The sequence below is a fragment of the Anopheles merus genome, chromosome X, assembly GCF_017562075.2.
Source record: "Anopheles merus strain MAF chromosome X, AmerM5.1, whole genome shotgun sequence".
In the NCBI taxonomy this organism is placed as follows: Eukaryota; Metazoa; Arthropoda; class Insecta; order Diptera; family Culicidae; genus Anopheles; species Anopheles merus.
In genome coordinates, this window is record NC_054081.1 from 16,855,524 (window position 1) to 16,877,120 (window position 21,597).

Consider the following 21,597-nt stretch of genomic DNA (forward strand, 5'->3'; position numbering starts at 1 on the left):
AAAATACCGCATATCTCGAATTTCCGCGTAAGTCGAATCTTGTGATTTTCTGCCAAAATATCACTAATTTTCGTGCAATTTTGCAGGTAGGGGAATGTTTTAGCTACCAAATTAATTATTTGATATGTTTCTACTGAATTGAACAGTTTTAAACCTTTTGAAATGGTATTTCACATTCGGTCAATACGGAAATTATTTGGTAATTCACAATGGATGTGTCAAATCAGTAAAATTTACTCAAAGAACTGTCAAATTTGGAAAACCGCGTATCTCCGAATCAGCGTATAAGAGGTACCGTGTTCTCAAAGATTCTCAAACCGAGTTTGTGTCGATTCGACAAACGTTGAGAACCTATCTCAAAAGCACTCATGAGTGATTGATAAAATGAGCGCTGAAAAACCCCATGGCCCCGCGGCTTCACACTCCAGTGTACGTCCTGCACGCCGATCTGTCAATTTTAGTATATCTCCTTTCTCCCCTGCACTGGTTGCTCTTCGCGAGCGATTTACAAGAGCGATGGCTATTTGCTTCCTGCACGCACACCAATGAATGTTGCGGATCACGCTTGGCTGTTTCACACTCCCACCATGTCACATACACAACTAAAAGTCAATCACTAATCCGAACAAATAAACGCACACACTCCACCGTCGCTTGTTCAGTCTACTGTGTCAGCCCATTACATTCACACACATTTGCACAACTCATCCGCCATCACAGTTGCGGTACAGTTTCGGTGTTCAGTTAGGGTGGTTCTTCTCTCTTCATGTGTGCGTTGTTCTTCATGGTAACATTAAGCAACATCAGCACGTGTACCGATCGCGCCTAAAGCCACAATGAACCAAGCGATTCCCGACTCTTTTACACTCGGTAAGTCACCTCTAGATGGATCCAGCTTTGAATAAATCTTAACTTTGTTTGGCTGTTTTCTAGAATCGTCCTTTCGCGCAGCAACTGCCACGCCGCACGGCCCGCATGCGCTTTACCTCACCAACATTAGTCCAGCTGTAACAAAGAATCACCTATACAACATGCTCAATCGATACGGCACCATCCTAAGCATTCTGTACCCGCGAGACGCGCACGCCAATGGACTCGGGATGGCAAAGATTGAGTACGGCCGGACGGATCAGGTGATGCATGCCGCCGGTCAGCTGAACGGCGTGTGGTTGTTAGGCTGCCGAATGAACGCGTCCACCAGCTTCAATCCGTCGCAGAAATCGGAGGAAGCGAAGATGAGAGCTAAGCCACAACCTACTAAGCAAACGCGCAAATCAAATAATACAAATGGCCCATAGAGGGCCTGTGCAACTGTTGCCTTATTTATTAACCTACCGAATGTTGTAATGTTTTAATAAAGTATCACAATCCACGAAAACAAGTTGACGAGTTGTTGGGGGGTCAGACCAGGTGGAATAGCCGGCAATGGTTTCTAGTTTTAGTATATAGAATCATGTATGTGTAAGATCGAAAAAGTATGTCCGTTGATCTGGTGAGAACAGAATGATGATCCGAAAAATGATTCCTTCTCACTTGCTCATTTGGACATTCGATCATTCGCCTCTATTTCCCTCAGCAAAGCGGTGAACAGGATCTTTCAAAAACTTATCCATGTTTGACTTGCTCACTTTACCCGGCGCTCTAGCACCAATCGAACACGGCATCGAACATGGAATATGTATGGGATTTGACATGTTTGTCTTGTTTGTTTGTTTGTTTGTTTGTGTCTGACAGTGCGCCTCCATATGATTATATGGCGCCAGAGCGCAGCCTTACAGATCCGGATCATACGAAAGGATCCGGATCTGATCACACATCTCTAGTGTGGAGAGCAGTTTTGCAATGACCTTTCGATACATGCCAATATGATTTATAATTTCCCGCCAAGCAATTGACAGCGATTTGCGAGGGCACGCGAGGGCTCGCACGCCATTCCAGTTCACCGCCCCAGAGCCCTCGCATTAAAGAGCTTGCGAGCCTTGGTAGTTTTTTCACTCCTAGTTTTAGCAGTTATAATTATAGCACGCCGAGAGCAGGTATACCATTGCAAATTATAGCTTACTAAACGCCTAAATTTTAACATTTTATGTGGCAAAAATATAATAAATGGAAAAGTTATCTTTTCGACACATAACACAGTTAAAAAAAAATTTATTAATAAAAAATAAATATTTTTTTTAAATATCTTAATATTTCGAGCAGATGATACTACTCGCAACCCTCGCAATGTTTGACGGGAATGTTTGATGGGTTACAGCGTATTTACAACACCTTCGAGAATCGTCACTCGATTTTTGCAAAAAAAAATGTCTAAATTCAGATGTTTAGTATGTTACAAATCCCACTGTTATACCTGCTCTAGGGGTGCTATAATGATAACTGCTAGACCTAGGGGCGAAAAAATTGCCTAGGCTCGCAAGCTCTTTAATGCGAGGGCGCTGGGGCTGTAAACTTGTATGGCGTGCGAGCCCTCGCGCGCCCTCGCAAATCGCTGTCAATTGCATGGCGGGTTATTTAAAATAACATAAGATTTCGAGCAGATGATACCATTCCCAACCCTCGCAATGTTTGACGGGGACGTCAAACGGCCGCTGCTTAGCGAAAGTCACGAATCAATCTTAATTGGTTGGTATTGCTTATAAGTGCAATTCACTCAAAAGGTGTGAGCGAGTGGATTATTGCGCACACTGCAATACATCGGACGCAACGCTCAAATGAGAGCGAGCACGGACAACGTCTCTCTCATTCTCCCACAAACGCGTCGGTCAGCGAGAGTGTTTCAGTGTGCCAGCATGTCGCAGTCGCTTCCTTTTGGATCATCACATCGGTACGGCAGCTCGGTGAGGAGAGTTCGATGCAAGATGAATGCATATTTCATAGCTGATTTCATTTGCAGTGTGAGTGGACAACAAAAACTAAACAACATGATGCATACTTACAGCGAAGGTAAGCTTCACCATAAATATATCCAAAAAGTTGGAGCTAATTTGCTACTGTGGTTGTGCGTGTGTGTGGTCGATTGTGTGGTGGATATGTGTGCTGCTCATTTCAGACCAAGTGCGTGACAGGTCGGCCAGCGTTGTGCCACTTCCAGAGGCGTTTGCGCGGAATAAGCGCTTCTGTCTGTTCTTGGGCAACATTAGCTCGCTCTACGACGAAAGAATGCTTGTTATGTTGTTGAACCTATATGGCCCCTTCCGGGAGATGATCTGCTCGCGCCCCACATTCCCCGGCGCGGTAAAAAGTGCAATCGTCGTATACGACCAGCCAGAACCGCTGGAGAACGCGGCCCGTCACCTGAACGGTGCTTGGCTGGCGGGCACTCGAATGTACGCGGCGGCCAGCTTTACTACCACCAGCCGGCCAATCCTGACGTCCACCGAGCTGCACGTTACCAATTTCAGCGAATGGATCTACGAGGAAGTACTACACGAGCTTTTCGGTCGGATAGGCCGGGTGATGCAAATTGTAATGGGCCGGAGCGTGTACGGGTACCGTGAGGCGTATGTGTCGTTTAGGTCGGCCATGGACACGGAGGAGGCTCACTTGCAGCTCAACGGATGGGATATGGGCGATGGGTTTGCGCTCCGCGTGCGACATTCTTACACCGTGCAGGGTGGAGCACCAGTTTCGCCGGCCGAGTTCCAGCGCTTGCAGACGAACCGGTTCCTCGATGGGTACCTGCGCGTGTCCGGCTTGGGGCAATCGTTCGGAGCGGTGCGACTACGCGAACTGTTTGGGACGTATGGCCTCCTAAGGGATGTGTCCGTGCTGCGGGATCATGACCGAGAGCCGCTCGGTTGGGCGATACTGCGCTACCAGAGCGATAAACAGGCCCTTTTCGTCTCCCGCATTATGGACAACACCGTGGTGGACGATTCCCGTCTCAAGGTCGTGAAGCTGTCTAACCAACTATTGCCGTTCACTGACGCTGTGTAAGTATGAGTGTGTGTTTGTGTGTGTGTGTGTGTGGGAGTGAGAAATTTCATTCAGTGATGTGTTTTTCCTACCATTTCCCAGTCCGATCGACTTGAGCACAGCATTTATTCCGGCGGTGGCTACCTCATCGGCTGCCTCATCCCTCTTCCCAAGAGCCTGGTTGGGTGTGTAATGTCTTCCACGTGCTTTCGTCCAGTCGCTGTTGGATTCCATAACGCTGATTCTATAGCTTCGTTTATCAGCGAAGCATGCATCCTGGCAGAGTGGAGTGGATCCCCGCGCTGTAGAATGGTGTTCGAGTGCAAGTGAAACGTGCACTTTAAAGTTTTTTATCATTGTACATAAATAAGAGGTTCACGTTTACTTTCACTTGATCAAGGAGTGGAGCTCAGTACATTAGAAGAAGGTTGTTTTATACTTAATTAAATGAATTTTGAATAACTAATCATTGTACTTACTGCGAATCGCATACCATTTCCATTATCAGTCTATATGAGCTTCGTTAAAAATATTTTTGAAACACAATAAAACTATACTTAATACACTTACACAACTCTTTATGTTTTCATTTTATTTTAAACTCTTTTTCCAAGACAGCTTTGGTACGGTGATGAGAGTGAAGTTCAATAATGATTTTCTCGCTAGCGAAATCAATCATATATAAGAAATAGCAATAATGAAACTGTTTTAATCAATAATTCTCACTGCCACAGACACACACGATCTTTGGGATGTAATTGTATGCAGTAATGGGGATAAGTCACTGAGGCGTTCTGGAGCTACTGACCGGACTTCCAGCATAATGCCTTCAGTCATCTCGAGCCGCACGAAAGACGAATGCCATAAAGCCTCGTAAAATAACTCGTCGGACGAAGCTATGTGATCTTCATTCATGGATTGAGCACCGCGATCGCCGCCGTTTGTGACGTCCGACGCAGACGGACGATTTATAGCATGGTCCCAGGGTTGGTTATGCAAAAACTTACGGTTTGCGTCGCATCGCAAGCACCTTTGAAAGTCCTCGGCGAATGATGCTGCGAAAGAATGGGGCCGAAGAAGAATCAGTAGAATGGAACCAAGCGCCCAAAAATATGCTGCCTTTCAAACGATCACTTTCTCTTTCTCGTTTAGTCCCACATTCTCTCTCTTTCTCGCTTGCTTCTTCGTCGTCCACGTGTCCATTTGCAGTAAAGAGATTAAGTCTCAGCTGTTTATCATTTACGTTTGTCTCTTTGCTCGCCCAATACCCCGATACTTTAGAGGGTTTCTTCCGGCATATTGACGTGGTCGAGCCGAAATATGGATAGACGTCTACAAACAGACGTTATTTACACCGACATAAAAGCTGCATTTGATTCGATAGACCATAATATCTTACTAGCAAACCTTGCAAAACTTGGGATCAGAGCCAACGTGCTGGACTGGCTCCAATCATACCTAGTAAGTCGAACTTATGCAGTGTCGTTTGAGAAGTTATTCTTTCAACCTTTCGTTGGGCTATCGGGAGTTCCCCAGGGTAGCAACCTGGGTCCGCTGCTATTTACGTTGTTCATTAATGATGTGTCGTTTATCCTACCTACAAACCTATAAACACCAGATGTACGTTGACGACTTAAACATATTTATGGCAATACGAGACGACTCTGATCGCGAAGAACTTCTGCAGCATATACAAAACTTTCACCGTTGATGCACACGCAATCATCTGTAGTTATGTGTCGACAATTTCCGAGTCCTATCATTTAGTAGAGCTCGCGAGCCTTCTCGGTACAGCTACAACATTGATGAAATTCGTATTGAATCCGCTAAACTCATTAAGGATCTTGGAATCATCCTTGACACGAAACTGACCTTTAACCAATACGCAGAGGAAATTATAAACAGTGGCAACCAGCCCAAACCAAATGTTTGTTGGAAGTCTCCTAACGAGGAACATCGATTCTCCGTTCCTACACAACAACTGGACTGCTGGATGCTCCAACGGCCCCTCTACACCCGCGACCTCCCGCTTAATGTACACCCGCTTCATGTCCCTCGTCATCGAACGAACTATGGCTCAGGAGACCCTATAATCGCTATGTGCAGGGCTTTTAACGAAGTTTAGCAATTTTTCGATTTTGATGCGTCTCTAAAGTCGTTTGAAGACAACATTTGCGTCAGGATATAGTCGGGTTATGTTTGTAACCTAAGTTAAGTTTATACCTAAGAAAATTCATCTGGACTATAACTGTCCATTGAATAAAGATTTAATAATAATTATAAAAACATAATAATAATAATACCGTTTGGCGGTTTAGGACGGACATGTCTCAAAAGAATCTCGTGGCCTGTGGCAAGACGCGACTTATCACCTGTCCGCGCGAGACAACTTGTCTATGTGGTGTCCTTATGGGGCCGGTTCGGACGTTGTACCGGCTTAACGCGAGAAGGAGACAGCCACTCAACGAGCTGCGGCAAGATAGCACGTGTGCGAAAAGCAAAAACACAATGCCCGCCCGGCTCGGACGACCATTCTCGCGTCAGCCTTACCATGATTGCTACTCTCCAGCCCTTGCTTTCGCACACTACTGCTGGAAAATAATTCACACGAAAATAAAACAAAATCTAGCAAAGCACTGATCGATTGGTGACTAAAAGAAGACGTAGAAAACATCCACTTCGCTGCAAGTGTCTGTATCGATCTGTTAGATGTGTTTTAGGAAGAGAATGGGGAAACTTATATGACTTATCATATGTATTGTGCATAAGTCAGTGTAATTAGAAACATAATATACATTTCTAGGTTTGATATGACGTTGATTTTTTATAAAAATCCATATTCCATAGTCATGATGTACAATAAAATAAAGCAATTACCTAACTTTTACATATGCTTTCATTCAATCACCGAACTAATTAATTTTAATTGTATTTTTGTTCAGATTCGTAACGATCAACGGGCTACAAATGATACGATCTCCACCAACTCCTAGATTTACTTATTCTGTAATAGGATGCACATCACATCGCTTGCGCCGAGACGTTCGCACGGCAAAGCAATCGGGTGCAATAAAACCGCACAGCTGCGTGTAATAATTCGTTCGGTAAACCTTGGGCAGACAATTACGCTCAGACGATCTGCGCGAAACTGTATGTCAGTAACCATAGCATGGCGATTTCACCCGCACTCCACTTTTCTTTCATAGTGAAACAAGTAATAGATGAGTGAGTTTTCGGATATCTCCTCAAGCAAATCGTTTCAGGATGCTGTCGTTGGAAAGTAACAAGATGCGATCAAATTCTACGTCCTTCTAAGGCAAGCAAGCTTTATTTCAAGAAAATGGGTGCGGTTTGACACTTGAACAAACTAAAGCTGTTGTTGAATATATCAAATATTATCGAAGTTTCATAGTTCAATAGTAAAGGAGCCTTGTTACAATTGCAATACAGTAGAGGAAACAGCATTGAACCTGAATAGTTCTATTAAATGGGATAGTAATAAAATTGTAGTGCTCAAAGATAATCAGGGTATGTACAAATCAATGAATATTGAGCGTTATTATTACTGGAATACATCATCGTTGAGAACCAGATTTCCAAAGTTTTCAAACACTGCATCGTCATCTTCAATCCGAGAAGCTTTGGAAGCTTTGCGACCAAAACGCCCGGCCTGTTGTCTGGTAGTGACGTTGAGTTTGGGTACAACAGCCTGACTTGGCCTCGGACCGTTCGAACGCTCGCCATGTACTTTTCTTTCGGTACTGGTAGTACCATGCGAGGGATTCCGCTTGAGCTCGAGCTCGGATGTCTCCATTCCCCAGCGAACCTTCTTCATTCGTTCCCGGTATGGTTTGACAAACCAGCAGCCGTGCCGGGTCTTCACAATTAGACTGGCCACCTCTGCTGATTCTAACAGCACGAACACAGCGTTGGACGGACGGTGCCGGATCTGGGGCTTCATGCACAACAGCACTCGGCCGTACGGTGCGAACCGCTTGCAAATGGCGCGATGCGTTAGGTACTGCTCCTTGTTGCCAATTACGACGGTGCGCTGGTAGTGGTGCAGCTCGCTCGAACAGTCCCCATACGAGCACACCAGCAGCGGTTTGTCGTGGAACACCTTTCCGTTCAGTCGGCGGATCACATTTCGGACGTCCTGGGTGGTCGCGAAAACGGCCGAGCCGTACAACAGGGACTCTCCTGTCATTGCATTTCGTGCGATCTTCGTTGAGACCACGGTGCCGGCCATCGAGAGGTAGCGGCGTAGCAGCTGGTCGTTCACGTTGGGCGCCAGATTTCCGACGTACACGTGCGTGAGGGTAGCTTTTCGCTCCATCGCTTGCAAGAACGGCTGTACCGGGGATACACGTGAATATACAGTTTAGTTACAGTTTAGTGTAAAAGTAGCACCACAAAAATCATCAAACACACTCCCACATTCATACATACATACCAACTGAGCAGCTTTGCAAAGGCACTATATTCCAACACTGACACAGTAATCGAAAGCCGAGTCTTCAAAAAAAGAACCGATCAGTAGCACCGTCGAAAAGAGAATGCGAGCCACGCTCTAGCGCAAGAAGGTACGCATCGAAAGTGTTTTGAAGTGCTCACATGCACATTCATGCACACATCATCCGTTTAGAGTGTCCAGTTGTGCATCTATGTAAGTGACTAAGTGATGTTCGAACGCAATTGCGTCCGATCTGTGCAATCTGAAAAGTCTAATGCCCCATCCCGGAGTGACTTCTTAACCCTAACTTCCCTGTGCTACCTCTATCATTTGCCAGCTATTGTTCCGTTGAGCCGATGGCAATGCTCTTGGGATGGATCATATATTTCTTGCTCCGTATGGAGTATCTTGCAAACGCACGACTAGCGCGGAGGCCATAAATCATTGGACACCGTTCCGGCGGTCCGACATGAGCTCACCGTGTCTGGAGCCGTGTCGATGTGATCGATACCCGGTCTCTGGATGGACAAAGATTGCAAGGCTCCAAACCGTGACAAACAGCGAAAATCGGTCGTTGCTTCCATACGTTCGCTTTATTGGGGGCAGCTTCAATGCATACAGCGGGGATAAGATCATCTCTTTTCGCAATAAAATTGTTGCTTCAGATTTACAACTTTCACTGCAATGCCTCTCGCATCACGTTCTCGCAAGGCCAATGCTCTGCCGCTTTTCATGCTCATCTTTGGAGGTAACTCTTTTATTTACGTCGATGTCATTAATATATTCATGAAGTATCGGGTATACAAGGGGTACAAACACGTCATAATCACAAAGTATACTAGCCAAGGGCTTCAAGCAAGATAATTATTCGAAAGCGATAGTACATTACAATTGAAGGAAGAGTTGGCGCTTTCTGTTTTTAGATTTTTATCACTAACGTTTTGGTTCCTAACTAGAATACCAATTCCGATATTTATAGGGGTTTCCAAGTATTCCAAGAATAATTATGTGCACATTCGAAAATGACTTGGAAAACTCTGTATTAGTATAACTATTTTCTTGCAAATTATACACACGATACTTCCGTACGCTTTACAGACGTTATATTATTCGAGTATTAGACGAGTGTTGAGCGTGTGCAAGTGTGCACAAATAGTGTTGAAACTGAAATTTCATTTTGAATAAAATAAACCATTTGATAGCTGTTAAAAAAACATCTTTGATGCGGTGAATAATTATGTGCACATTCGAAAGTGACTTGGAAAACCCTGTAAAGCTACCGAGCAGCGATGGAAACATACGTCTATTTAGAATTTTGTGCATAATTTTGTGCATCATTTGTGAATAACTTCAGCGTGATCTCGGATGGCAAATTATGTTCACGCTTAGCCCAACAAAAAGGAACAACAACAAACATATTCCGTTTTTAACAATGCCTCCAGATGGGAGAGGCATGTGGACGGGGGGAGAGGCATCAAGCACTTGGCTAGTTTCATAGTACAGTCGTCAACTCGAACGACTTTATTAAATGCAATGTCATGAGTTCAAATCCCACATGGACCATGCCCCGCATACGTAGGACTGACTACCGGTAATTTATAAATCACAGATACCCAAGCAAAATACGGGTACAGTGAAAGACAATGCTTGTTGTACCTAACAACAAGAAGAAGAAGCATATTTTTAAGACATTTTCGACATTAAATATTTCATTTCGACAGGCTCAAATTTTCGTGAATAATCTTCATCTTCAGACATAAAATACATTTTTTTTTGTTTTCAACTAATAATGTTAGGTCTGGACACTAAATTCTGTGGGCCATTGATCGCCTGAACCAACAAGACGACAGTCTAACTGGTAATGAGGTTTGGGTGCTGTTTTTTTTGGTACTGGTAATTGCATTGATCCGAAGTACTGCGGCGCGAATCGGCGATCTTCCCCGTACGACCTTCAAGGCATTCGTCACGTCTATCTAAAACAACGCTGTTTTATGTTATTACCACTGTCTACAAAACTCTGTCCATGCAAATCATCACAAATTATTTAAACTGTTCGAATTGTTTTTTTTTATTTTTCGTAAACCAATGACCTAGTTGGCTGTATTACTATGTCTGGCAATGCAAACATGATAAAAAAAACTTGCTTTGAATTCCGGATAGCATTCAATAAGTATTTGTTTTGATTTTAAGAGCATACGAGCATAAAACACCGATTTGAACACGTTGATAATTAACATTGCAATGAAAACAAATGTATTTCAATGCATCTGAAACGAATTTAAAGGAAATATATATAATAATACATTGGAGTCGGTTCGAATGTAATAGCGCATGGCCATGTTCAATATGTTAAATTTAAAAGCGGCTTGGCCAGGGACTGGATATGAAGAAATTCAATAAAAACTTGAAGAATGAAAGGAGCTTAAAGCTGTTTGTAATTTGAATCAAAAAGATATGTAGTCTCTCTTTGTATTGTTACGGAAATTATTGGAGTGATAGAAAATCCTGCACAGCAAAGTTGCGCTGTTGTGGTGAAGGATTACTCATTGAATCGTCATCTCTACGCGAACACTTGCGTACAATGAGCGGTCGATGTTTGCGATCATATCGGCACGTACCGAACGAAACTGTGCTCTGGGCAGGGCTTTCCACCACCAGGTATACAAAGGACGTCAAGGGCTAACAGAATATCACTCGAAACGGTCTCATCTCAAGCATGAGAAAGTTAAATTTAATTAATAAACAGGAAGGATCAACTCCACAGGGGAATCACACATCTATCAGAAAGATATATTTTCAATACACATCTTACACGAATATAATCATTATTATCACTCAATTACACGATTTTACCTATCCTGTCTGAGAAACCCTGGGAAATATCAAGAATGATTCAGGCAAATAACTGCACACGGTTGGTCACTTATACTAACAAGACAATAACACAAACACATTGACATGTTTTGTGCGTTAGCGGGCTATAAAAGCCGATCGCTCATTGCGCACGCACCCTTTCGTTGTTCAAATATTGTGAAGTTAGTAACTTCGTCGTGGCAAGCATTGTGCAAGTGTCTAAGTGCAAGTCTAAGCTTGTGGAACTTTCCCTATCGAGCGCTACAATTCTTGTTTGTCGTTGAGTGACATTATCCGTGATCGGTTTCAAGTGTTTCAGAGTCCAGAGCAGCGGCTAAGCCATGGCTAACACCCCAGAGAAGGAGCTGAGTGCATTCGAATTGGGAGACTCATTCGTGAGCTTCTCATTGAACCAGTGGGCTGCAGAGGAGGTCACTGAGCCAGGAGGTGATCTGATTTCGTTTGTTCAGGAACGGGATCAGCACAAGGTTATTCAAGATCAGAAGGATGAGGAGACGGATAAGGATCAGTCTAAGATCGAGAAGTCTCTGGAAGATGTAATTAGCGACATTGTGGAGCGAGTGGAAAGTGAAGACATCAGTGGTAGGCCAATAGGTGAAAGTGACATGCCAGTAGCTTTGGAGGAAGTCCCGGAAGATTCAAATGGCGTGGACGAGGATCACGGTGAGAAAGAGACCACTCACGACACAGCTCATGACGAAGCTCGCGATAAAACCATTGAGGAGGCCCCGGAAAATGCAGGCGAAGACGAAGATCGCCGTGCTGGTGTGGAGGTCGGTGGGCAAGAAGCTGGTGTGGCTGATGATTGGTTTGCTAAAGTTATGTTTTTGGCTACATTAGGTCTAGTGCCAATGAGCAGACGAGCTGGCGATGAACTGACTTGGAGTGAGATCGGGGCTGAAGGATGGTCTAGTGCTCTAGCCAGCCAGGATAGCCAGCAGCAGCAGAGGGAATGAAGGGAGTGAATGAACCGGATAAAGTGCCGCGTGTTTCTCAATGATGGTGGATGTTATCTTGCAATTTTCGATAAATGGATAAAAACTGTGCAGTATTTTTGTAAAACAAAATTATTGAATAAAATTAAAGGAAACATTTAGAAAAAAACCCTCTATTATTTTTATCAATGTGTCTATTGCATTATCAGTAGTTTTTTCGTATCTGGCAACACTTTGTAATGTGTTCAAACTTTTCAATGTGACCTGTTGTTTTTACTAGAAGTTTTTGTTTTCAATTTAAACAGTACAACGGAATGTACATTATTTATTTGGGTTGTAATTGATTTATCGATGATTTAAATATACGATTATCTGCTATTCAGTAATACACGCATAATCCTATATAACTGTTTTACGAATTTCTGAGTAATTTCAGTACCTGGTATCAATATGTTCTTGGGACGGTGATGAAGTCATGATAATAATTGAGAATGATTGCCAAATGTTGTTTTGACATTTTTATGATGAAATCGCCCGCGTATATGCAGAAATCTATATATGCAGAATGCGCGAATATGCAGAATTTCACCAATAGCATAGGCAAAACCCAATTGAAAAACATAATATGTTAAACAAGAATTATAATAGATTTAAGCTAGCGAATAAGAAATTTTTGTTATAAGTGTTAATAAACTGTTCTTTGTTTTATAAAAAAATTTCTAACATTATTCTATGCCTCTTCTTTTTCTCCATTGATTCAAAATGCAACCATATCTTCAATTTTAATATCTTCATGAGTAGTTTTATTTCACTTTTGTTATAACTGTCGCTCGCAAATTGGTCTGTTTCGTCGACTTTTGTTTTCTATTTGTTTTGGCTGTTTGTTTTAATTCCTATTTACTAATTGTATCTTAGGATTATATAAAAAGTTTTATTAGGAATGTGTGTTACAGTTACCCACAGTCCGTGTAATTGAAACATTTCAACTGCGTTTTACGTAATTTGCGAATCGGACTGTGCGTAGATTTGAAAAGTTCTGTTTTGTATGTATTGGTGCGACTAGAATAGCAGGAAAGATCGATCGAATTGATACAAGAACCGACACACCATGAGCAATAGCTTTGCGTAAGCACACATAAGATTCGACTTAAAAACATGCCCGTTATGCGTTCAAGCCCCAAATGGACCGTGCCGCCATACGTAGGACTGACTATCCTGCTATGAGGGGGAAATCCATAAGTCACTGAAAGCCAACCTCACAGACAAGCCTTGACCGACAACGGTTGTTGAGCCAAAGGAGAAGAAGAATGTACAGTAGATTAGTTAAAATATTATCTAAATGTCAACATACGTTATTTCCAGGACTAGTACAGGTTCATAAAAGGCTCCTGGACTGATATGGGTTCATCATAGGTTCCTGGACCGGTATGGGATCATGATCGGTTCCAGGACTAGTATGAGTTCATAATCGGTTCCAGGACCGATATGGGTTTACGATAGGTTCTAGGACCCGGATGGAGTCATCATAGATCCCATGACCGGTAATGGTTCATGGTCGGTTCTAGGACCGGGATGGATTCATGATCGGTTCCTGGACAGGGATGTAGCAGATGCCCATTTTAATCCACGTGAAGTTTTTTTTTTTATTTTTGATCAAGATTTGTACAATATTTTCAAAATTACAGGCTAATCCCGAGGATCGCCGTTTATGTGTTTCCACGTAACAGGAATATTGATGCAAGTTGAATTACACGTTGTTTCAGCTAATATACATTTGATTACTTGCTATTTCTGATTAAATTTGGTATTTTTATACACTTCATCATTTTGGATGCAATTTTTGCTATTCTATTTCTTGCTTTTAAGCCGATTTAAAAAAAAGAAATTTCTACTGCATTTTACAATTCTTCAAGCAAATTTAAATGCAATGGAATGAAATATTACATGCATTTTTATACATGTTTTAACAAAACCGAATCAATTTAAAAAGAGTAATGGAATTGCTTTAGTTTAATGTGTCGTTTAAAGCGTAAATTAGATCATTCATTGTGTTATTTTCAGTGGAAAATTTGAAGTTTCTCGTCAAATGTGTCAATGCATGATTTTAAAAATCCTGTAATGTTTTATATTAAATTGCTGTGGTGACGAATAATTGAAACATAGAAATATGAAATATTAGAGTGATGTGGTTCCATTACTGATTTTTCCAAAATTACTCAACTATGCGTGTCTCCCATGTTTTCAGCGAATTTTTCACATCGCATTGAAGTCTTTCGATGAGCCCAAGCGCACATGCGTCGATTGCTGCCTGCATTCGCTAGCAGTTTAATGAACGCCATCAGAAAAAGACCCCAGACTCATTCATCACTTGCTGTTAATTTCCCCCTCTCCATCTTCTGTTGGATCGAGACATGTTTCTGAGGCACGCCTGTATTTTAGGTTGGTGCTTTTATTGGTGTACAGCCTGAACAGTGTTTACTTTGTGGTACGAAGTTGCGCGTAAGGTGCGCCGGAATTTAAATTTTATATGCAGCACAGTGTGGTGTACCTTTTTACTCTGACACAGTCAGCCGAGCACAATCAAACCGGTCAGATTATCTGCTAGACGTGCAGTAAGAAATGTATGGGGATATTGAGCGGATATCCAAAGCAATGAAACGTATGCATCGTCCCTTTAAGCACGACCCTTCTGACGTATTATCCACGTGCTTTATCTTTTGCTCACCCGTTCACTTACCGATCACCGATTAAGCGGTAAGCGGTAACGCCTGTTTTAAAGCCGAAACCGAAGTCTTACCTTACCCAAGATCATGGCAGATAGACAGGGCCAGAATATTAATAGTGCTTCAGAATGTTAACAGTGCTCATGCGCTATCCAGCGCAGTGCTCTTATTTCTTTCCTTTTCTTTTCGCTTCTCGCTCTCGCCATCTAAGCATGGCACAACTGACGCAAGCCTTGTTTGAATCATGTAAAGTGCCTTGTTGGGGACGATTTATTTCCCTTTCGCTTCGCGAATGTATCAGAGTTCGTACAGCTGTTATGCTCGCTCCATCCTTCATCAAGAGCTGGGGAAGCTTTTTTGAAATATCGAAGAAGCTTTTATGTCTAGAAGTGTTTCGGAAAACTTAAAAACGTTAAATCTGCGGTGGGAAAACTTTTGCTTTACAGCTGAAAAATATTAACAGGAGATATGCGACAATGGCGTCCAAATGTACAAAGATCTTTTCGACAATCAACAGACCAGAAAACCATAATAAATCGCTGCAGGAGATTCATCCAATCATGGCGTTTTCTACAAAAAGCTAATTGTAGTTAACGGTACCGAAGGCATTGCGCACCAGCGCACCCAAAGCAGCGTTTGCACAAACCGCCGGTCGTTTCGCTGGCACGAACGGGATGGAAGAGAAGCGAGATGGACTGTGTGCTGCGAGCGTAGCGCGCTTGATACTACGTGCGACAGAGCGGGAAAGTTAATGCAGCAAAACAACCGAAACAACCATACAATGCGACTCGGGTGGAACAGAGACCGTTCGAGTTGTGATCGGCTTTATTAAAGCGGTACACACGCTCGCCCGACCGATCAGGCTGCCAGTAAACGCAGACAGTGAAAGACTACATGATCGATAAACGGCACTAAGTGCACGCGCGTGTTCGCTTAAGTTCTCATTTGAATTTGTTTCGGTTTTGTGCAAACGGTTCTACTTTAGTGACGGTTGTGGGTTTTTCGTTTTCGCCCAGAAGCATGTGTGTGAGCATTTTTAGCGGATGATCGATTTGTCCGGCAACAGGTGGTGTATTTAGTTTGCTCTTGGCGCTATAAAAAATATCTCGTGCAGTAAATCAACGCGTGTGAAAGAAAACGCTACGTAAACCCCCGTTTCTCGGTGTGGTGGGGATTCCAGAAAAGGAAAGGAAAAACATACACAAACAAGCAAACACAAAAACCAGGAAAGCTACTATCAAACTGCGATGCAGCTCAACAATATGTCCACCCATCAGCCTAGTGGTGGTGGGCCTGACCAGCAGCACCATCTGCTGGTGGACGCACCGACGATCCGGCTCATGCCCAGCACGCTCCCCGTCTCGATACCACTCTTCCGGCTCCGGAACGTGAGCTTCCTACAGTCGCCACCGCACCCCGCACCGGAAGGAACCGCTACCTCAACCACCTCCAACACCACTAACAACAACAACTACGAGTTCTACAAACCGCCCGGTACGAACGGGCTAGAGCTGCTGAACGGTAGCGACAAGGGCACGGACGCCCAGATCAAGCTGGAAGCCGCTGACGGTGGTGAGCTGTCGGCTGAACTGGCTGACCGCCCAGGCTCGAGCGAAACCGGCTCAAGCTACGGCAATCAGGACTCGCGTTCGCCACCGCTGACCGTCGCGGGGTCGGCAGCTCGGCGCCAACAGCAGCCGCAGCCACGATTATTCCACCGGGAACTCCCGGAGGACGAGGACGATGAATACGAAGGCGAGGAGGAGGAGGAGGGGATGGAAGGGGAAGAGGAAGAGCGCACCGTGACGGGGGACGAGCCGGGCGAGGAAAGCAATGATGCGGCGTGCGCTGCCGAGCTGGGCGATTCCGAACAGGACGACAACAAGCTGGCTCCGCAGGACCAGGAAAAGATGACGCAGGCAGTCAAGAAGGTGTTCACCGAGTACAAGTGGACGCCACCGGTCGCACCGATCAGGCAAGTAAAGCTTTTCACACGTTTCAGCATCAAGAGTAAAGTTTTACCGATCGTTCGGAATAGAGTGTGCCCTCCAAAAAGGCAAAGATTCTTTTTTGTCATTTAATAATTTCTGCGAATGCTGTGGGTAATAAGTGATTTGAAATAGCGTTTTTTATTTAAAAATACATTGGAGATTGCTAAAGTGATGTATCACTTAAAACAAAAATATAGAAAAAGCTATGTTGCGATGTATATTCGTTTATAGATAACTGGCGAAATTTAAAAAGGCAGTACGCTACTGTCGTTTGGATATGAATAACTATAAACCCTCGATGTGAATGAGAAAAGGACTAATTTCGGAACGGAAAACCGTTGAAAAATGCACACGTTTGCATATGAAATAAGGCTATAAAAGCATGTATTGAAACTTAGAAAATTAACTCTTTATAAATTGACACTATAATCGCATTATAGCACAAAATTAGTAGGAAAATTTATGTTTTAAGCTCTTCCTTGATCTAATAGTTCAAGGCTGTGTATGTGGTGTGTTCTATTTTGCATTTAATACTTTTTAGTTTATGGTAAAAATTTTTAGTAGAACTAAATGTTCCATATTTATTGGATGACTTTTACTTCTACTCTCTCAAAGTTCCCAATTTTAAAATTATTTTATTTAAAAAAATTATTTTTTTTAAATTATTTTCTTCAAATTACTATGTTTTGCTGATATGTATTGTCATTGTCAGGAGTCAAGTCGCAAATATCTGCATGATGAAGGGCTTCGTAAAGCTTCGTTTAGTTTAGAATATTAAATTCGACCCAAAAGGTTGTAAAGTATCCGAACTGTGTACGAAACAGCTCAAGTAATTTAGATTTTGAACACGATTTCAATGTTCCTATGAACCAGTTTCAAAGTTTGAAAATTCCAGCTAATGTTTTCTAAGCTTGAACAGATTGGCTTGAACAATGCAAGTGGAACCTCGCATAACGAATTAAATGCAGGGTTTTCCATTCCAATTAACAACTGTCCACAGTCATCCAGCAATCCTCGATTTGAAAAACACGATTGTCTACCACTTACAAACAAGTCAAGTTTTTGGTACACTGTCCATTTCAATATCACAATTGTCGTCTTCGAAAACACACGTCAGATGCGGCACGGGTTGTTTTGGTTTTGGCTGGAACGTGTATCACTTGAAGTTGGAAAAGCTGAGCAACATGGACATGTTAGGCAGTTTTATGTATACTTTAATTTTTCAATACAATGCAGAAATTTGTACATTAATCAGGGCTTTTACTGGTAGCAAATGAAAAAAATAAAGTTACAACGTCCCAAAATAACTTAAAAACTGTAACGCTCCAAGAATAACTAAAACCAAATGATAAAACTGCTTAGCATGTCTATATTGCTCAATTTTCCCATATTCTCATATTCAATCAAGACCTGTTTATAGCATGGTTAAATTTTTACAGACAAGTGATACACGTTCTAGCCAAAACCAAAACAACACGTACCGCATCTGAAGTGTGTTTTCGAAGACGACAATTGTGATATTGAAATGGACAGTGTACGAAAAACGGCTTGACTTGTTTGTAAGTGGTAGACAATCGTGTTTTTCAAATCGAGGATTGCTAGTAGACTGTGGACATATTAATCGATTCTTAATATCGAAACTTTCATTTGTCTGAGCGATAATCAAAATTAATGAAAATGCTCAATATTAACAATTACTCACTTGATTTTACATCGACAGCAAAAATTTAATCACGCACACATGTAATATTGCTCGTTATGCGAGATTTTACATGTTAAGGGAGGTATTTATTAAGCATAGCGATTTGCTCGTTATGCGAAAAGAGTTACTCGTTATGAGGAGTTCCACTGTACAATTAGTTGTTGTTGTTTTGTATGGGTGTATGTAAAGTATATTGTCTATATAAAGTATACAATAGTTAAAATATGCTTCTAAGTTCCATAAATTCAACTAAACTTGCATTTTTTTTAGTTGTTGATGTGTGGTCATTATATTACAGACACTAAATTTGTTTAAATTTCCAACGGTGGGAGACGGTCAATATAAGGCTTCAACCCACGACGGGCATGTTTGAAAAGCAGTACTCCCCGTATAATTGCCGGCGTAATCCGTTGAGCCCAGAAATATGTCATTTTCTATTTCAAAATCACAGGAGGATCTAGAATGATATTGTTGACAGTTTTGAAATGATATTTCAGTTGAAGCTCTAAAATTGATGTGCTTTCTTTGATATATTTTAAATTAATTACACAAGCTAAAATGCCGTCAACAACAAGCATACAGTACGCAAACTTCGAGACTTTTAGACACTAGACCCTGTTAGTACCTTGTTAGTATTACAAACCGCTTAGCTTTCCTTGTAAATTTTCAGCGGCTCGCATATATTGAGGTAATATATTTAGAAAATTTTGTTCAAAGATTTTGGATCTACTTTGTTTAATTCTTTTTGTTTTTAAACTGCCATTAAAAAGCCATTTGTTGAATACCAGCATGGCATGTTCAAATCAGTCAGGGTATTGAGGAAGTCGATTCCGATCACGAAGCTCAAGGCGTGTTGTCCTCCGTTATTTGGACCTGGCAAATTTTCGAGCAGATGAGGCGTACTTCACACAAAGCAAGCGTACTCCAACAGCGATCGGATACGTGAACAATGAAGCATCTTAGTGCACAAAGGATCACGAAGCTCACGCTTCATATTTCTGAACAGTCCAAACAGACGATTGCTACCACCTGATAGAGCTATTCCTTGAAAGGTAACTTTGCATCGAGATAGACGCCATAATACTTGACGCGTACTGGTAACGTATTATCGATGCTAACAGTTACAGCGTTTTCGATAATTTTATAGACAAGTTCCGCGAGTTGTTGTTTAGTTCATACATATAATTAACTCTTTTAGCGAGATAGGGAATTGTAAGGAATCATGTGTTGACATGTTTACTATTGCTGTTGAGCTGCAAATTTCGCTCCATTGCTTTATTACTACAGCTTTGATCATTCTCACCGCAAGGTAAACATACGGTTTTCGACAAAAAAGTATTATTCTACCAATTAATGGCTTCAAACACAAATCAACTGTCAAACGCTTCAAAGCTACAGTAGGTAGAACTAAATTTAGACCAATTCCAAGTCGTTTTTTTGGCTCCATAAACTTTATTGCTAAATGTGTATTATTTTAATAAATGATGATTCCTTACTAATTGAATTATTCACAATCAATTAAATTGTCAAATTTGCAAGTGTAAATCCTGTCAAAATAATATGTGTACGTAATGCACTTTATGCGTTTTGCCATGGACGGTTGCTTACATTTTTCATAACTAAACTTGAATGATTTTTTAATCATTTTTAATCATTTTTAATGACTAGAAAATTATTTGTTGAATCTGCCTTGTGTAGCTGAATATTCATTAAAACTTAGAAAAAATTCATCATTTTCCAGTTGAAAATATAGGTATTGTGCAGTACATCATGACAGGTATATTCGTCATCGATGACATCGAACAGAGTGGTGTTGGTTTGTATCGTTCGATGACTACTAGAGTGCTGCCAAGGGCATTTCGCTTGCACTAAGAATCAAGCTCAGTCAGGGTGGTTGGTCTGAAATCGACAATAGTTTTTGAGCTTCCAGACTGTCCGGTAATTTCTTTCGTTATCTGCTTATTGGTCATCGGTGTCAATCCCGTTTCGTTTTCGCTCAAAAATAAAATGCACAATTCATATTACAGAATTCCAACTCTATCGACCCGAGTTATTATTAGACACGAAAATATTACAGTTAAAGTAGGTGTAAACGATTCAAACGATTCGTTATCATAGATTGCGCATTCGCATAGCAGCAGGATTAAGGTTCAAATGAAAAGCTCAATCACCATCGCAAATAAACCTATGGATGATTCTGGTTCTCGTATGAACGCCTGCATAGGACTCTCGCTTACCGCGTGCTGCGTGTGCTAATAAACCATAAACGTGTGCTAATGCACGGCTAGCAGTTCCTTCATTCCTTTTTTACTCTCGCGAAAGCTTTCTATTTGCCATTGATACCTTGCTCCCCCATCCCTTCTCGTTTGGCTACAGCGTCTACTTCTTGGGGGCCAAAGCGATTGTTTATTTGTTTTGCTTTGGTCCCTTTTGTGCCGCAAGATCATGAGCTTGTCCTGTACTGTGTGCGAACACTACAGGGAAGCTGCGGTTGGCCTTCTTCAGACGTTTTTTTTTAATCCTTTCCAATCATAAAGAAGGAATAAGCGAGAGAGCGAAACATTTTAATGCCGCAAAAAAGGTACACCCGTGAAACTCTCTCCAAAGAAGGCGAGAAAGATAGCAAGAGATGCAAAAGGGGGTGTAAAGGAACGGAAGTGTTAAAACGATTGTTCGATGCGATGCTCCTGTCGTAAAGCATAAATCAAACAAACGAGAGCCATAAGTGGACTAGGTGGAAGCGGAGCGCCCGTTTTTCAGGGCAAACATAAACACACGATAACGGTTGTACAGCAGTCTGCGGCGGCTACGGGAGCGGGGAGCGGAGTGGACGTTTTTTAAACGCAGCATTGGACCTAAAGTATCCCTCACTGAAACGTACACGTTCAGCAGCAAGAACAAAAAAAGAAAACCCCTCCGAAAAATTATGAATCTACCAACCCTAACCCAACATATTGTGGGAGATATCAAGGCACATCAAAACGCGGATAGACTGGGGCAG

At 42.1% G+C, this 21,597-nt stretch overlaps 5 protein-coding genes across 8 annotated transcripts in view; 4 read left to right on the top strand and 1 right to left on the bottom strand.

The window, feature by feature from the left end:
• Window positions 1-622: 622 nt before the first annotated feature.
• LOC121596878 lies at window positions 623-1,331 on the top strand. The gene is made up of 2 exons (XM_041922223.1): window positions 623-870; window positions 934-1,331. Exons 1-2 carry the CDS (start codon window positions 837-839, stop codon window positions 1,296-1,298), a joined length of 399 nt encoding a protein of 132 aa, XP_041778157.1. The 5' UTR covers window positions 623-836; the 3' UTR covers window positions 1,299-1,331.
• A 1,306-nt stretch (window positions 1,332-2,637) lies between these two features.
• On the top strand, window positions 2,638-4,476 carry LOC121593719. 2 transcript variants are annotated; one of them, XM_041916376.1, is made up of 4 exons: window positions 2,638-2,840; window positions 2,897-2,946; window positions 3,053-3,935; window positions 4,021-4,476. In XM_041916376.1, the coding sequence occupies exons 2-4, from the start codon at window positions 2,925-2,927 to the stop codon at window positions 4,109-4,111; spliced, it is 996 nt and encodes a 331-aa protein (XP_041772310.1). In that variant the 5' UTR covers window positions 2,638-2,840; window positions 2,897-2,924; the 3' UTR covers window positions 4,112-4,476. The 2 variants fall into 2 exon arrangements, with proteins under 2 accessions (XP_041772310.1, XP_041772303.1); XM_041916369.1 differs by having other exon boundaries at window positions 2,638-2,946.
• A 2,773-nt stretch (window positions 4,477-7,249) lies between these two features.
• LOC121595756 (polyadenylate-binding protein 6-like) lies at window positions 7,250-8,459 on the bottom strand. 2 transcript variants are annotated; one of them, XM_041919962.1, is made up of 2 exons: window positions 8,368-8,459; window positions 7,250-8,269 (listed from the first exon to the last, which is right to left on the bottom strand). In XM_041919962.1, exon 2 carries the CDS (start codon window positions 8,252-8,254, stop codon window positions 7,481-7,483), a length of 774 nt encoding a protein of 257 aa, XP_041775896.1. In that variant the 5' UTR covers window positions 8,255-8,269; window positions 8,368-8,459; the 3' UTR covers window positions 7,250-7,480. The 2 variants fall into 2 exon arrangements, with proteins under 2 accessions (XP_041775896.1, XP_041775905.1); XM_041919971.1 differs by having other exon boundaries at window positions 8,372-8,456.
• A 2,938-nt stretch (window positions 8,460-11,397) lies between these two features.
• Window positions 11,398-12,393, top strand: LOC121593607. Its single transcript, XM_041916135.1, has 2 exons — window positions 11,398-12,018; window positions 12,086-12,393. Exons 1-2 carry the CDS (start codon window positions 11,566-11,568, stop codon window positions 12,089-12,091), a joined length of 459 nt encoding a protein of 152 aa, XP_041772069.1. The 5' UTR covers window positions 11,398-11,565; the 3' UTR covers window positions 12,092-12,393.
• Window positions 12,394-15,774: 3,381 nt separating this feature from the next.
• Window positions 15,775-21,597, top strand: part of LOC121596350 (splicing factor, arginine/serine-rich 19-like) — a 40,905-nt gene continuing 35,082 nt past the window's right edge. For both annotated transcript variants that reach the window (XM_041921208.1, XM_041921218.1), the window contains exon 1: window positions 15,775-16,878. In XM_041921208.1, the coding sequence (XP_041777142.1) occupies window positions 16,151-16,878 (728 nt within the window). In that variant the 5' untranslated portion in view covers window positions 15,775-16,150. The remainder of the gene's footprint in view (window positions 16,879-21,597) is intronic.

Bases quoted from the DNA above. Each gene is read 5' to 3' on its own strand.
- LOC121596878 (XM_041922223.1), top strand. From the start codon at position 837: ATGAACCAAGCGATTCCCGACTCTTTTACACTCG. The intron at 871-933 runs GTAAGTCACCTC...GCTGTTTTCTAG, and splicing joins TCCCGACTCTTTTACACTCG to AATCGTCCTTTCGCGCAGCA.
- LOC121593719 (XM_041916369.1), top strand. From the start codon at position 2,715: ATGAGAGCGAGCACGGACAACGTCTCTCTCATTCTCCCACAAACGCGT. The intron at 2,947-3,052 runs GTAAGCTTCACC...TGCTCATTTCAG, and splicing joins GATGCATACTTACAGCGAAG to ACCAAGTGCGTGACAGGTCG. The intron at 3,936-4,020 runs GTAAGTATGAGT...ACCATTTCCCAG, and splicing joins TTGCCGTTCACTGACGCTGT to TCCGATCGACTTGAGCACAG.
- LOC121595756 (XM_041919962.1), bottom strand. From the start codon at position 8,254: ATGGAGCGAAAAGCTACCCTCACGCACGTGTACGTCGGAAATCTGGCG.
- LOC121593607 (XM_041916135.1), top strand. From the start codon at position 11,566: ATGGCTAACACCCCAGAGAAGGAGCTGAGTGCATTCGAATTGGGAGAC.